The sequence below is a fragment of the Erithacus rubecula genome (genome assembly GCF_903797595.1).
Source record: "Erithacus rubecula genome assembly, chromosome: 4".
NCBI lineage: Eukaryota > Metazoa > Chordata > Aves > Passeriformes > Muscicapidae > Erithacus > Erithacus rubecula.
This window is the reverse complement of record NC_136686.1, coordinates 24400674-24414776: the sequence shown is the minus strand read 5'-3', so window position 1 is coordinate 24414776 and position 14103 is coordinate 24400674. Positions and strand designations below refer to the sequence as shown.

General features: G+C 36.9%; 1 protein-coding gene across 1 annotated transcript; it reads right to left on the bottom strand.

Annotated features, from left to right (window-relative positions):
* Positions 1–1183: 1183 nt before the first annotated feature.
* NTS (neurotensin) lies at positions 1184–13941 on the bottom strand. The gene is made up of 4 exons (XM_079303726.1): positions 13614–13941; positions 9487–9548; positions 4506–4730; positions 1184–3058 (listed from the first exon to the last, which is right to left on the bottom strand). The coding sequence occupies exons 1-4, from the start codon at positions 13672–13674 to the stop codon at positions 2912–2914; spliced, it is 495 nt and encodes a 164-aa protein (XP_079159852.1). The 5' UTR covers positions 13675–13941; the 3' UTR covers positions 1184–2911.
* Positions 13942–14103: the final 162 nt, after the last annotated feature.

Here is a 14103-nt window from a genome sequence, read left to right as displayed (position 1 = left end):
GAAGGGAAGGGAAGGGAAGGGAAGGGAAGGGAAGGGAAGGGAAGGGAAGGGAAGGGAAGGGAAGGGAAGGGAAGGGAAGGGAAGGGAAGGGAAGGGAAGGGAAGGGAAGGGAAGGGAAGGGAAGGGAAGGGAAGGGAAGGGAAGGGAAGGGAAGGGAAGGGAAGGGAAGGGAAGGGAAGGGAAGGGAAGGGAAGGGAAGGGAAGGGAAGGGAAGGGAAGAACTGAGTTTCTGAATTAATAAGTCTTTATATATTGTGATAGCTTCCTCTGACTTAAACTTCATCCAACCCTCATTGCTGCTGCAAATCTGGCAGCATGATATTGCCAGCAATGCAGTTATGGATGAGGCAGGTACCCTGAGGATCTCACTGAAAGAATGTGCAAATTAGAGACAAATACGCATAAGTCTGTTATTTTTCTGCCGTCATCCAAAAATGATGGCTAAAGAAAGGCTGCAATTCCACAGCAGTGAGGCCATCAGAACATAGCAACAGCTAGAAGAGAGAAAGGATTCCAAGCAAGGAAGTCTCCCAGACTTTAAAATTTCCTTTAGCACTCTCATCTCCTGGATTAATCTATGGTTTGTGTTCTAGTATTTTAATACTGAATGACCAATAAACTGAAAAGCCAGCACTGGCTTTTTTAGCTGAACTGACCATATCACAGTTACAGTTTTTGTTTCCTCATCTAGTTCAGACTATCACACTGAATGACATTCCTCTGACACCCCCATCAGAGACTTAGGACAACTGACAAAATGTACTTTCCTGCCTGTCTTTAAGCTCTGTCTCCACCAGTGACAGATAGTGGCTGGCTGTGTGTGGATTCACAGTCTGCTGAAAGGAAATGGGTTATTTAATGCCATTTCCAGTCAGTCTGACTAATCTGTCAGCTCTGCACTGCAAGGAACAAGTACATGGTCACAAGGTAGTGTGGAACACTAGATGAGAATGGAACAGTTAGTATCATCATTTGAGGTCATATGCCATTACCGTGACTGTCTAAATTACCTCCAAAATGAGACATGAAAGGGTCTTTGTTCCTGAAACATTTACGTTCTCTATCAGATGACAACCACATTAGCCTACCCTACCTTTTTTTTTAGCTTTTATACTCTTAAACTTAACATGAGAGAAAAATACAGTGGCAACTTATTTCTTTTTCTCTTATTTTTCTGGTTTTGCCCATGAAAAAGTGTTCTGAGGTGGTTTTTTTTTTTTTTTTTTTTTTCCTCAGGTACTACAAGCAGCAAATTTTGGAACAAACTGTTCTGCTTTGTTATTTTAGAGAAAAAAAATATTTTAGAATGCAAATATCCATAATAGGACCAGGGATCTCACAGGTTTGTTGAAAAGAAGATGTTTCTTAACCACTTGAGAGCATGCTGGGTCTTCAGTCTAATTCAATGTGTTTTGCAAAAAAAGGAAGGGATATGATTTTACTTATTTAAGCAAAGCCCTTAAGCACATTAAGTATTTAAAACATTGAGACTGAACATACTTAATTGCTTTGCTGTATTTGAGTCATAATGATTATTGCAATAATTAGTGTATGCTCAGTTATTTCTTGTCAGTGCATGCATTTAAGGGTTATTGAATGAATAAACTGATTAATAATATTTGCAGTAAGAAAAGGAAATATAATTAGCTTGAATATGGTGAAAATATATTTTGCTTTAAAAACTCCATGCAACAAAGTGTAACAAACTTGAGAGAGGATTTGGAAATTCTCCATGTGTTTGGGTTTTCTGTTGGATTCTTGGTTATTTGGGGGTGTTTATATGTGCAGAACATGGGGGGTTTTCTTTGTATGGTTTGGGGTTTTGTTTGTTGGAGGGGGGAATAGTGTGGCCTTGAGGAAATACCTCAAACAGGAAACAGAGAAGTTTTCAAAAACAATGTCTGTCCCATTTTGCCTGCTGGTCTGAGCATCCAGGCTTCACACCCCTCAATTTTGACAGTTGTTGTGGCCCTCAGTCCTTTCAGACTGTTTTCCTTCTAAATGGAGCCCAGAATCATTGAGATCCCAAATCTCATGCACACATCACAAACATGGAACTGGAAAATGTGTAACTTTCAGCCAGCAGTTGATTCTTCATGGTTTGAAAACAATTTTTCCCCATGCTGTGACCCTCCCTCTATGTTAGCTTCCAAGACTGCTTTCAACTCTGAAATTTCCTGTTTTCTACAAATTTGTGGAGGGAGGGAAAGGAAATGCCTTTTAATAGTAATTTTAAGATGTTCTAATTTCAATTAATCTTTCAAACACTTCACCAAGTTCTTGTGTAAACAGATTACTATTTTAAGTTTTAACAGTGACAGCACTTTGACATGATTCTGCTTTATGTTGTTTAGGTTTTTTCCTGAGCATTAGGAGACAGAAATTAATTTACAAGAAGGCTATTAAAGGATTCATTTTGAAATTTCTACTTAATAGTTAATTGATAATATTCCTTTTCTTCCTTAGATCTATACCCTAATAAATTAAACTTGTTAAAACATAAAATAATATGGCAGTTCTTAGTACTATATTATTCAAGAAATTTGGAAACATTTACATGTTTGAGGTGTTGCATTCCTGGTAGGATTTATGGACAATATCAATTTACTTGGTGTTATGTTGATGTGCTTTATAAAAGACTACAAGACTGTTTGAAACCATGTTGAAATCTCAGTTTTGTACAATACATCATGCTTAAAAACTAGTTTTATTTGCAAATGTATTAGTCCAATTAATCTCAAGTAGGAAAAATTCACAATCAAGAAACAGCAATTGCAAAAAAGACACAGCTATGTTATCATCTTGATTTTCCAGAGTATATTTTCACACGAGTATGATTTTGAATTTAGATAAGATAACCATAACGCACAGTTACCTATAAACTAAATATACATTGTTTTCTTCTGCTGCATCAGTAATATGAACTTCTCTTGAGTATGTATGGTCTTCTAGCTTTGTTCACATGTAGCTGCCTTTTCAGAATATAGGGATTTTTTCTCTTTGTGATTTCCTTTTCTTGGCTTGAGTTCTCTAGGTCAAAAGCATCTTGCTGAAGTAACTGTAGGATGCAAGAAGAGATACACTGTTATCTACTTATTTTAGTAATGAAGATTATAAACCCCTCAAAATTTTAATAAAATATTTTTTTATATCTGCCACCAAGAAAAATCTTTACTATACTAGCTACAGCATTAATCAAAAAAGAAAAAAGACAAAACTCAAGGCACAAAACTAAAATCAGGCAAATGTGAGCTGAGCCCTACAGAAATATTTAAATTCCACTTCAACAAATTAGATAATTGCTTTTGATTAGAAAGGAAAACTGGTATATCCCCCTTAGACTAAAACTCAAACTGACTGAAAGTTTTTAATGACTATCACTCTGTTATCACACATTTAGGTTAAACACCTACACACACTGTTTGCTGGTTTCATCTTTTGAGAAATATTTTAAACTACAACTTCTTGCAAAGCAGGGAACTGTGGTTAAGACATATGGGTTATAACATATTTGGGTCTAGGGTAGCTCCTTCCTAGCAATAAATGCACTGATGGAGAGTCTTCAGAAAAGTCTGGTTCTCAAAGAGTTTGCAGTCCTTTGAACAGACCACCTGAGTTACTTTGAGGATTGAGAATATACAGAGTTATATACAGCAAAGCCAAACAAAGCAAAACCCAAACAAACAACAAACAAACGAAAAATATCTGGATTCAGCTAGACTGTACATGAGCTTGAGATAGATGAAGAAATCTGCTTTACTGGAAAGCGGGTAGTGACATTGAGTTATCTTTTTCCACTACACAAACAGCTTTTAGTGTAATATCTACCAATGCAAGTGGATTGCACCTAGTGTGCTTGTGTAATCACTGTACTAAAATAAATATCACAAATGGGCTATAAACAAGCATTAAGAGCAGTAATCTTCATACAATCACAATGTCAACTTCCAGGGCCCTCTTTAGGTGTAGGAAAACAAAAAGCAGGAGTTACCTTACTGCCAGTTTCCTAGCAATGATAAGAAAACCAGAGAATCTAGTAAAATGGTGTGTGCACACGGGCATGTATCCCTACATTTTGAATCCAGTTTGCCTTAGGGTCTTAAAACGGAAACACTGGCTACATTTATTTATGCCTCAATATATCTATAGTAACTTCACATCTGTTAAGCTGATATTAATTATGTTTTGTGGCATTGTGATTATTATCATATGTTTGATTACCTGGAATGGCTACAAAGAGTGGGGGAAGTATGTAGTTAAGAAAAGCTCTCATTTATCCATGGCTCATTTTAAGAAACATACACTCACATCATCAGAAACTGCACTAACTCACTGCTCTTGTTCACTAATTCACTACTGAAAGAGGCATAGAGGTATTAGAGAATATAAAAATGGCAGGGAAGCTCAGATAATGTGATGGAGGTCACATGGATAAGGATTTTTACAACATCACTACAAACAGAGCCTGAGCAGTAGAAATGTGCATTTGTGACAGTTTGTGTTACCTCCCAATGCTGAAAGGCTCTGCTGTGGCAAACTTTCTGGAGTTGATATATTGTCAGCATTGCTTCCAAGCTGAAGCCATCCAGAGCAGCAGGGAATTGTCTTCCTGGAACCAGATCCTCCTCATCTACCTCTACTGTTTCCCCCACTTGGTTGTTTATGTTGTTGACGAGATTGCAGACATTTAGCAGGGTCATTTTCCAGTAAGGAAGTTTTGCTCTGTTAATCTGAAAATAAAAACACCCACTATTTGATGCATTTTGGGTTTTTTGTAGTCATGTGCTACATTCAAACGTTTTGTTAGAAACAAGTTTATGTTTCTGAAGTGTTTTTCATCTGGTCAGCTTTTAGACAATAATTAGAGTGCTGAACCTAGGACAGCTCATTTATTACACACGCCAAGTCTGCTTCCTTGTAGCCTTGCCCCCCAGCTAGATATAAATGATGAAAAAACTAAACTGCTACCAAACCAGAATGGCAGCATTTCATAGTCATTCTGCACAGGTGCAAACAAAAACACAGATGGAAATTAATATAATATAAATTCACAGGTGTAAATAAGGATAATGAATCAAACCCACTGGATAAATTCCCAGCTCAGGAATCCAAGCTGGATGCCTGTGGTTAACTAGACACTCCTCCCTAGTTCAGAACAAATACCAATCATCTCAGACAAAAGGAATGGAGTCCCTGCTTCAGGACAAGCTGTCTGATGCGTCTGGATCCAAAGTTACAGAATCTGCAAGCTCCAGGAGTTTTGAAGGCTGGAAAGTCAATAGCCTGGGAGTTGTTAATTGGAGGTCTATGGGTATAGGAAAATGGATGAAAGATAAAACAGAGCTGTGAAAACAAAGTATTCCTGATTTGGTGACTGGACTGAAAAACTGAGACCCACTGTATTTAGGTGGTCCATAGTGAACCTGTCCAGAGATGATACAGAAAGACAGAAAAAAGGAAATTTCACCATGGTTTGTATCAAATTTTCTTGTTCCAGTAAAGCATCATTGCATTATGCATGAGTTTTTAAACCATTTTAAAGAAAGGTTGATAATCACGATTTTTACTTTTCAACTGGTATAGTTTTTTCCAAGCAGTTATGGCAGTAGTCTTCTTCCATTTTGATTACCAATAGGAAGGAGTAAGTTTAAAACTTAATTCCTATATAATTTACTGCTTTCTATGATTTTGTCATTTTTTTTCGTTCTCCCACTATTAATTATTTCTTCCACACTGTATTGCTTTTAGTGCTGAGTACAGAATTTAGTTTCCTTAAACTAGAACTGTGACATATCAGTCTCCAATCAAAAGCGAAATGGCAAATTCCTGTTTATTCCTGGCAAGGATTTCCTTGCTGAGCACTATAGTATTATACCTTACCTATAAACTGAAATGTATTTGTTCTTTTCCTGTATGTAGGAAGTTAAATATAGGTATGACACTAACACAGAGATTGCCTTTCACACATACTTGACAGCACTAATGCAGTGCTTACTTGGCTGAACATCAGGTAACCACATTACCTGTTTCATCAGAGCACCTTCCTAACAAAGGGGTCTTGAATGCAAGATTTATATATATTCATCACACTTGACTATTTTTGAAGGAAAAGAAAGAAAATTTAGAGAAATGAGGAAGAAACGAGAAAAGTTGGCATGACTAAGCATTAGCTACAAAAAGTTTTCTTTTTGCTATGATCATTACTCCAACATGCACTGATACATACACACCCTTCAAAAAGAAAATGATTTAGCCTTTTAATAAAACTGCTGTGCATTCTCAGATTCCTGACAACATTCCAAAAAAATAAGACAGTTTTGAGGCTGAGAAAACAAATCTGAAATCTTATTTGTCCTATGCAAGACAAAAGAGATTCCCAAGATAAAATTTATATGACATTTTATTTCCATTTCTGGTTAAATGATGTCCCTGATAGTTTGCTTAAGATACTTCTTTTGTTATAATCCATCCATACATCCCAAATGCTATTTCTCATTAGCTTTTTACATTCTTCTCTTTATCTAGTAAAAGCAGATAAAAAGCAAAGTCATAATGAAGTAAAAATCCCAAGCTAGTGTAGGATCTCTCTGGTTACTTTCCATAAAAGTAGTTGAATTTTGTTCAGATTGTAACCATAGAAATGATATCTTTAATCAGATATAGCACTGACTTCTATTAAAGAAGAGTTCTTCCATGGGGTATATTAATGTCTGTAAACCTTATTAATTTTTATGTGATGACTGAGTCAGGAAGTCAGTAGCTCCTAGGTCACTGTAGGTTCCTCTACTTCTAGGCAGCTCCTCAGACAAGGAGGCTAAACTCTCTGGGCAAATACAGTCATAAATAGGCATCCTACAGCAAAAAAACCTCAGTGGGTCCATGATTTCATAAAATTAATGTTGAGTGGGATTCCAAAGGTGGAGTATATTCTAGGGAATATTATTATTTTCCAAGGAATAGTTTAGTTTCACTTTTTTCTAATTGTTTTTGAGTTTTTCTAAATTTTCTTTGAGTTCAAAATATTATTCATGCAACTAGTATTTTCAAGCAAGCATTTAGGAAGCTGGAAATAGAATTATCTCTTTGATATTAAAAGAGTTTTCTATTTAAAACAAAAAGAGAGAGATGAGATAACTGCCCACATATTTTTGACAAGTCAGATTTTGTTGTTTTATCAGATCTTCCAAATGGCTTTTTGCATTTTATCTTAGGAAAAAAAAAAATAAATAAAAAAAAAAAGAGCACTTTAAGGGCTTGTTGGATCCTTGTATCTTGGTTCAGATGTAACATCAGGGAAGGGTGACAAACTGTATTAGGTGTTGAAGACAGGTTGCAATCACCATGAACTACTTCTTTAAGGAGAGTGATTCAGCATATAGGTGGCTTTGAAGAGCAACTTGAAAAGGGGCAGCAGGCACTGGACAGCAGTCTGTGAAGTTAAAGGCATAAGGCAGTTCTTTCCATAATACTGGACAGCCAACTGAATATTGCAAGAGGCGTGCTTAAACCTGGCTGTAGTCCTCATACTATAGTCCACAAGTGCCTACTTAGGCAGATTTTTTGTTCTATCAAATACTAAATCCACAAGTGATAATCCATTTTGCTGCACTTTTAGATCTCAGCTTTCATAAACAGTACCTTTTTTCCCATCTTAATGCTGTTTAAATTGCTAAGATTTCCTTTGCTGATTACCAAGTCAGTGTCAAATGCAGTTAGTGGAATTTAGCAGTAATTTCCCTCAAATGGAACCAGATCTCAGGCACAACACAAGACAACTATTACACATACTGTCTTCAAATTTGTCTATCACACCAGAACCATAATTTGTTGCAATGTGGGTTAAAATCTAGCAGCAGAAAGCAGAAAAAAAAAATCAGTAATGAATGAGATAGTGATATTACTCTTGTAGAAGATTTGATACACAGTTTTTAGTGCTTCCACCATGTCTTGCTTTGATCTCAAGAAGCAACATATATTCAACTAATGAACTTTACATGGTGATTTAAGGCAGTATAATGCAGAATTAAAGCAATGTCTCCAACACGAATCTACTGCTTCTGTCAACTTCAGGTGTCAGTTGACTGCAGTAAATACCCTAAGGAATAGGAAGCTATATGACATCAAAAGCATGAGAGCATTATAGCAAACATCAGGACATAATTAACTGGTGGAATATATTTGTGTATTTGGAGTTACCTGAGCTTGTGCTCTGTGGTGAGAGGGAGGATAAGATGGACACTATGTTCACTGATCCACTAAAGTCAATATCAGAAAAACTAATAGCTGCAGGATTTTACTCCAGGGCTATGCTTTGCCACACATAAAAAAAAAAAATCTATTTTTGTAAGCCTCCTACATTTAAACTTGTGTTAGAAAAGGAGTAGTCGCTAAATCTTTCTGTACCTTAGAAAAGTGAGTGGCCAACAGGTTTATTTGTAATCTAAGGTTAACTTTCATGCCAGTAAAGAACACTGAGATCTAATAACTGCCAGACCAAAAAAAAGAAAATGCAGTTTCTGGCCTTGCACTTCTTCTAATCTATCCAATAGCCCTGTGGAAAAGATCACATATACTTAAATACAATATATGCAGGAGTTTTCCTGGCAGGTTTTGTCCTTAGCCTTCAACTAGTCATTGGCTTATGAAGATTTCTTTTTGGGGGGAGAAACTGTTAATTTCTCATTTTATTTTTCATTACATTTAAGTACCACTTAAACATTATTCAAATAATAAATTAAAATATCCACCCTTAAATCCATAGCACTTGTTTCACAGTTTGTTCTTGATATGTCACTGCAGATATATCAGACATACATAGTTCCTAAATCACTTATGGAAGATAATTGTGTTGGGAAAGTGTCTATCAGACTATCCAATACATACGTGCAACACTTTCTGCTTCACCTTGTCAATTTGAGGTTTTCACTGAATTTTTAAATATTCACATTAAATAACATAAACATTATTCACAGTCTGGAAACCTGTCAAGGAAATGCCATTTACAATGTTAGTATTTTCACAATCATGTCCCCATGTTCCTGTATGGACACTCTGATTAAATCCTTAAACCAAAATTGGCATATGTATTAACTATTTTTGCTTTATGATTATCTTAATTTTATATGCATATAAGAAGATTTATGCACAAAAATCACACTTACAGATTTGACTCAAGGTTAATTTAGCTTTCATCGGGCATAACCTTATTGGAAACACATTTCCTCACATAAATTTACATCTCTGTACATAACACAGTTTTGACAGTTTAATGAAAGTACCAGTGTTACAACTGAGGAACACGTTTAGTGTGTCACATCAACACCTTTAAATTTCCTTTGAACTGCAGCAAATCTTGCACCAAAGTAAAACCTAACACTGAACTTTTCTGTCTAGATCATAGGTTATTACTTTGTGCAAAGACTTTTGGGTTTGTAATGAGAATTCATTTGCTCCCTCCCTGTCAGGTAAAGGAAGAAAAATAATTACCTTTGATGTGTACATATTGGTCAATAAATCTGCCTCTAATGCTTTCATTTCCTCTTCTGAATCTGGGAATAAACCAGAAACATATGTTTATTATTTGATCATAAATCATGGATATTTCAACTCAGTATGCAGAACTTAGACATTTAAACTTTTTTTTTTTTTTTAAATAAGCAATAAACACAAACACCAGTAACCTACAGGGACTGTCAGGAGTCTTTAGTTAACAGCAATATTGTGTTAAAATAAATACTCAAAACATTTTTAAAGCATGATCAAGCTTACTGAACTGAATGGAAATGTTCATTTATCTCAGTTTCATAGCAGAAAGGCTCATTAAACTGCAATTTCTTCAGCATAAAATACTGCTGCAATATTCTTCATTTTTTAATAATAAATATTTGCCACCTTTTCTTACTTTTGAAGAAAAATTTGAATATTTATTTTCAAATAATATTCATTTAAGTAGCAATTATTTAGGTAAACAGCAGTTATGATTACTTGATTAATAATCAATATTATTGATTATTCTTAATGAATTAATCAATTAATCTTAATTAAATTAAGGGTATTTTTACTCATGTGAGAGAGTCGAGCTTGACCAGTTTATGATACAAGCTCTTGACCATGTATATACAAAAATAAAGTATTCTGACTGGAAGTCTAGGGATTTTCTTTACTAATGCAATTGAACTTTGATAACACAGTAGACTTGCAAGTCCTGTGATTTGGTAAATAAGGTAGAGATTGCTATGGAAAGAGAAAACACACAGACACATTTCTCCACACAGCATCACAAGATGAAGACGAGAATCACAATGAAGATCTGATGCCTTGGTAGCAGCAATCACAACTCATAAAGAAAAAAACTTGAAGGAATCTGTTAAGTCTTCAGGTGAAAGAGAGTTCCACATAGCTTTTACCTTTCCTGGAATGCCAACAGTCCAAAATCAAACAATGCACTAATATTTCAAACCACACTAAACCAAAACATATTTCATAGTCATATAGGTCACATCTTACTTCCTTTAAAATAATCAGTGCTGTTGGCATGTAAGTCCCCACCACTGAATCCCTGGATAGATTCTGCCTCTGTCTTCATTTCAGGGACCATTGCCACTCTGTGTCACTAGCTTTCACAGAACAGGAGACTGTGAGGAGCCACAAGCATGTGCTAATGTGCCACAGGCTTCTGTCAGCACAGAAGCTACCCAATACAATGCTCTTAAAATCAGTCATGTTCAGTCTTAATAAATCTCACTACTACTGGCACTTTCTTCTTTAGGAAATTCTTCAATGCTTACTCGCTTCTGATTTCAAGTCTAATTTATTTCTAATGTATCCATGGTTTGCAAATAAATCCCTACACTATGTATGATACCTTTCTATTTGTTGTATTTACCCATCATGTATTTATTTAGAGGAATCACTGCTCTTTCCAGCTTAGTGTTTTTGTGTATCCTTACAAGGATACAAACAAGTGCAAGATCACTGTCTCGTTTCATCAAAAAACATTGCCCTAGAAATCTGATAAATGCTTCATTGAAAAGCTATGCACAGATTTATTGGACTCTCATCTATTTTCCTTCCTTCCAAAAGCCTTCAGAGCAGCCCTCTTCTGTACTTGATATGTTCTCAAGAGAGAACAGCTTAGTACAGGTTGGTCCAGAAGCTTCAATACTTAACAACCTTAATGCTTACCATTAGATATAGAGGGCATCTGTCTTACATATCTTTTGGTTTTATTTATCTTTTGTAGCTGAAAAATCCCCCAAAAACAGGTTAGGTAACAAGATAATGTCTTTTATTCTTCAGATTTCCAATAGTTGTGCTTTGGTTAAAAAGGAGCTTTTAACAGGAATCTCTATTATTTCCTAAGCCAATGCACTTAGTATTGTTGTACTGTTTCTTATTCCTATTATTTAGGTCATCAAAAACTTCTGAGTGTCATGCATATCCCCTTCCTCTGTAGGGATGCTCCTGTTCACCTTTGCATTACCAACACAATAGATTAATTCAATTTTTTAGTATCAAAGCTATTGCATTTAGGTGACTTGCTGTAATGCTGATCTACAACCAGCCTTATTTAATATTTTAATTTTCATATTAAATAGGACTAGTTGTAGACGAATCAGCAAGTCATTAGCAACTGATCTCCAAGCTAAATCCTTTCAGCCCTTTCAGTAGGAATGGCAGTCAGTTTTCCCAACTTTACCATTAGCCAAAGTACTGCTGGCAGAACTGATCACCTTAGCTGAATTTCATTGATAGCATCTCCTGTGAGCAGGTGAGCACACACACAATGACAGCATCATGATTTTTGGTGTCCTGAGTCACAGCAATTGAGAACAATAAAAGGATTTGTGCCTGGTTAGCAGCTGGTTTTTGTTTCTATAAAGGATGGAAGATAGCTTCCACACATCAAGGCTGGAAGATAGCTGCAGGTGAAAAAGATGGGAGGAGGGTATTAAGAAGCATTTGGATTGGAAAAAAAAAAAAATAAATATAGAGGACATTATTTAGGAGTCACGATTCCTTGAGTGAAGAGTAAAGCAAGGCTTGGAGGGAGAGAAGGAAGCAAGTTCAGATAATTCAGGAGTTTAAAAAGAGATGGATGAGGAGCAAAAGCATTAAAAAAAAAAAGAGCAGTGCATAAAAAGTTTGGTTACACATTATTGTTAAAATCAGAGAGAAATTCACACAGTTTGATGTATTCTTGATTCTACTGACAAGAAAAATAGTTTCTATTCACATATTCACATTTTAAAGAAACAAGTACATTCTACAGGTACATATTTTCACTTGAGAGGAAGCATTTTCAAAAGAAAATTTAACAATAATTTACTTAATGGTATAACTGTCATATTAGCCACAAATTACTTGTGCCGCTTCACACAAGTTCCTCTTTGGCATTCTTTATTTACAAAAAAATTTCAAATTTTCAATCAAATAAACCATTGTGTTAGTTCCCCACACAATTTGTCTTCTGGGGTTTTTAAATGAACCTATTTTAATCCCCACTTAAATATTTTTACCTTAGTGGTCTTTCATTCAGGCTCTATAAGGAGCTCGATTTGAAACTGCTTCACAGAAAATAGTAGTGAGGAATATTTTTTTAAATCTTAGAAATATAAGGCGAGGAAAAAATTGTTAAGCTTTGTCAGTAAGATCATGCATTCTCTAAAATATACAGAACGATTATATTTAGACTGTAACAAAATGCAGGTATCATGTGGTTTCCATTTTTCTTCTGCAGAGTAATACAAACTGGAAACTTCCATCTAAAATGAGAATTAATAATTCTGAGTCCCTCTGAATGTTAAAGTTGAAAAATGATCTTCCCTGTGAATTTACCCAGTAATTTAGTGGAGTGAAAAATTAATTTACAAGTTAGTTAAGATTGGATTTTGCAGACAATTCTGCTTCATATATGTGTGCATACACCTGTTTAACTCTCACCATATCTATTTGGTCATAAACTTTAGACATAAATGGCATATGCTTAAGATGTGTAATTTTTCAAAGAAGCAGGAAATGCATTTTAATATATCATTCTCCTTTGGAGCTTTTTAAGACAGCTGCTCTTGGGAAAGAAATACATTTACATCAATCTTCTTACTGTGTGATCTGCCTGTGTTTCAGGGGGGTTTTTTCAGTCATAATTTCAGATTGGTCACTAGCAACTTTTCCTCCAGATTATAAAATTATATTTCTCTCTAAAAAGTGATTGAAAGGCATACATATTCAGGATGGTTTGGATTACAGCAGCTATTCATATGTCGCAGAAATTACAATTTGTATCTTAATTTGGAAATACATGATATTCAATGAACAGCAGCACAACCAAGCAGATGGTCTGCACTGATTTGTATTTCCAATGACTAGTCTGCCCTGATTGCCGTGGTATGGATGCTGTGAGAAGGAATGGGTTATACGAAGGGAGAAAGTTAGAGAAGTGATTAAAAAAAAATGATGCTGGCCAGAACCCGTTATCAGAGCCGGCTCCCGGGCGCCGAATGGGGACAGCCGGCGAAGCCTGAAGCGACCTCATTTTGGGTGAACCTTCCGTGCTTTCGGTGCCCCTCTCGGCCCCGGGAGCGGCTCAGCGCGGAGCGGCGCGGGGCACTTACCGGAGCACAGGCTGCAGGAGGCCAGGGCCAGCAGCACCACGCACACCAGCTGGGCTCTCATCCTTGCCGCGCCGCCCTCTAGAAAGTAAAGTCCATAAATCCTGGGGAGAGACGGAGAGAGAGAGAGAGACAGAGAGACAGAGACAGACAGAGCCGCGCCGCTCCTCGCCCTCCGCACGCGTGCTGACGGGCGGCTGCAGGCACCAGACGGGGGACCCAGACCCTTCCCCAACTATATAAGCCGCGGGGTGATGTCACGGCGGTGCCGGCATCGCCTCCTGACGAAGCTCCCTCCCTCTGCCCCCTCCCGCTCCGCTGCCCGCTCCGCGCTCCGCGCCCGCTGACGCCACTCGCCGCCTGACGCACGCCGAGCCCCGCGGGGCGCGCAGCGAGCCCCCGCACCCGCGGCCAAAGGGAGCTGCCCGGGGATCCTACTGTCATTAGCGTTATCACCGAAAAAAGTTTCCGCAGGTGCTCGGTCCCCGTGGGG

What these genes read in the sequence shown, in the direction of transcription:
- NTS (XM_079303726.1), bottom strand. Translation starts at nt 13,674, where the DNA reads ATGAGAGCCCAGCTGGTGTGCGTGGTGCTGCTGGCCCTGGCCTCCTGC. An exon ending in CCAATATGTACACATCAAAG is followed by an intron (nt 4,731 to 9,486) that starts GTAATTATTTTT and finishes TTTTATTTTCAG; the next exon opens with ATTAACAGAGCAAAACTTCC. An exon ending in GAGCCTTTCAGCATTGGGAG is followed by an intron (nt 3,059 to 4,505) that starts GTAACACAAACT and finishes TGCATCCTACAG; the next exon opens with TTACTTCAGCAAGATGCTTT.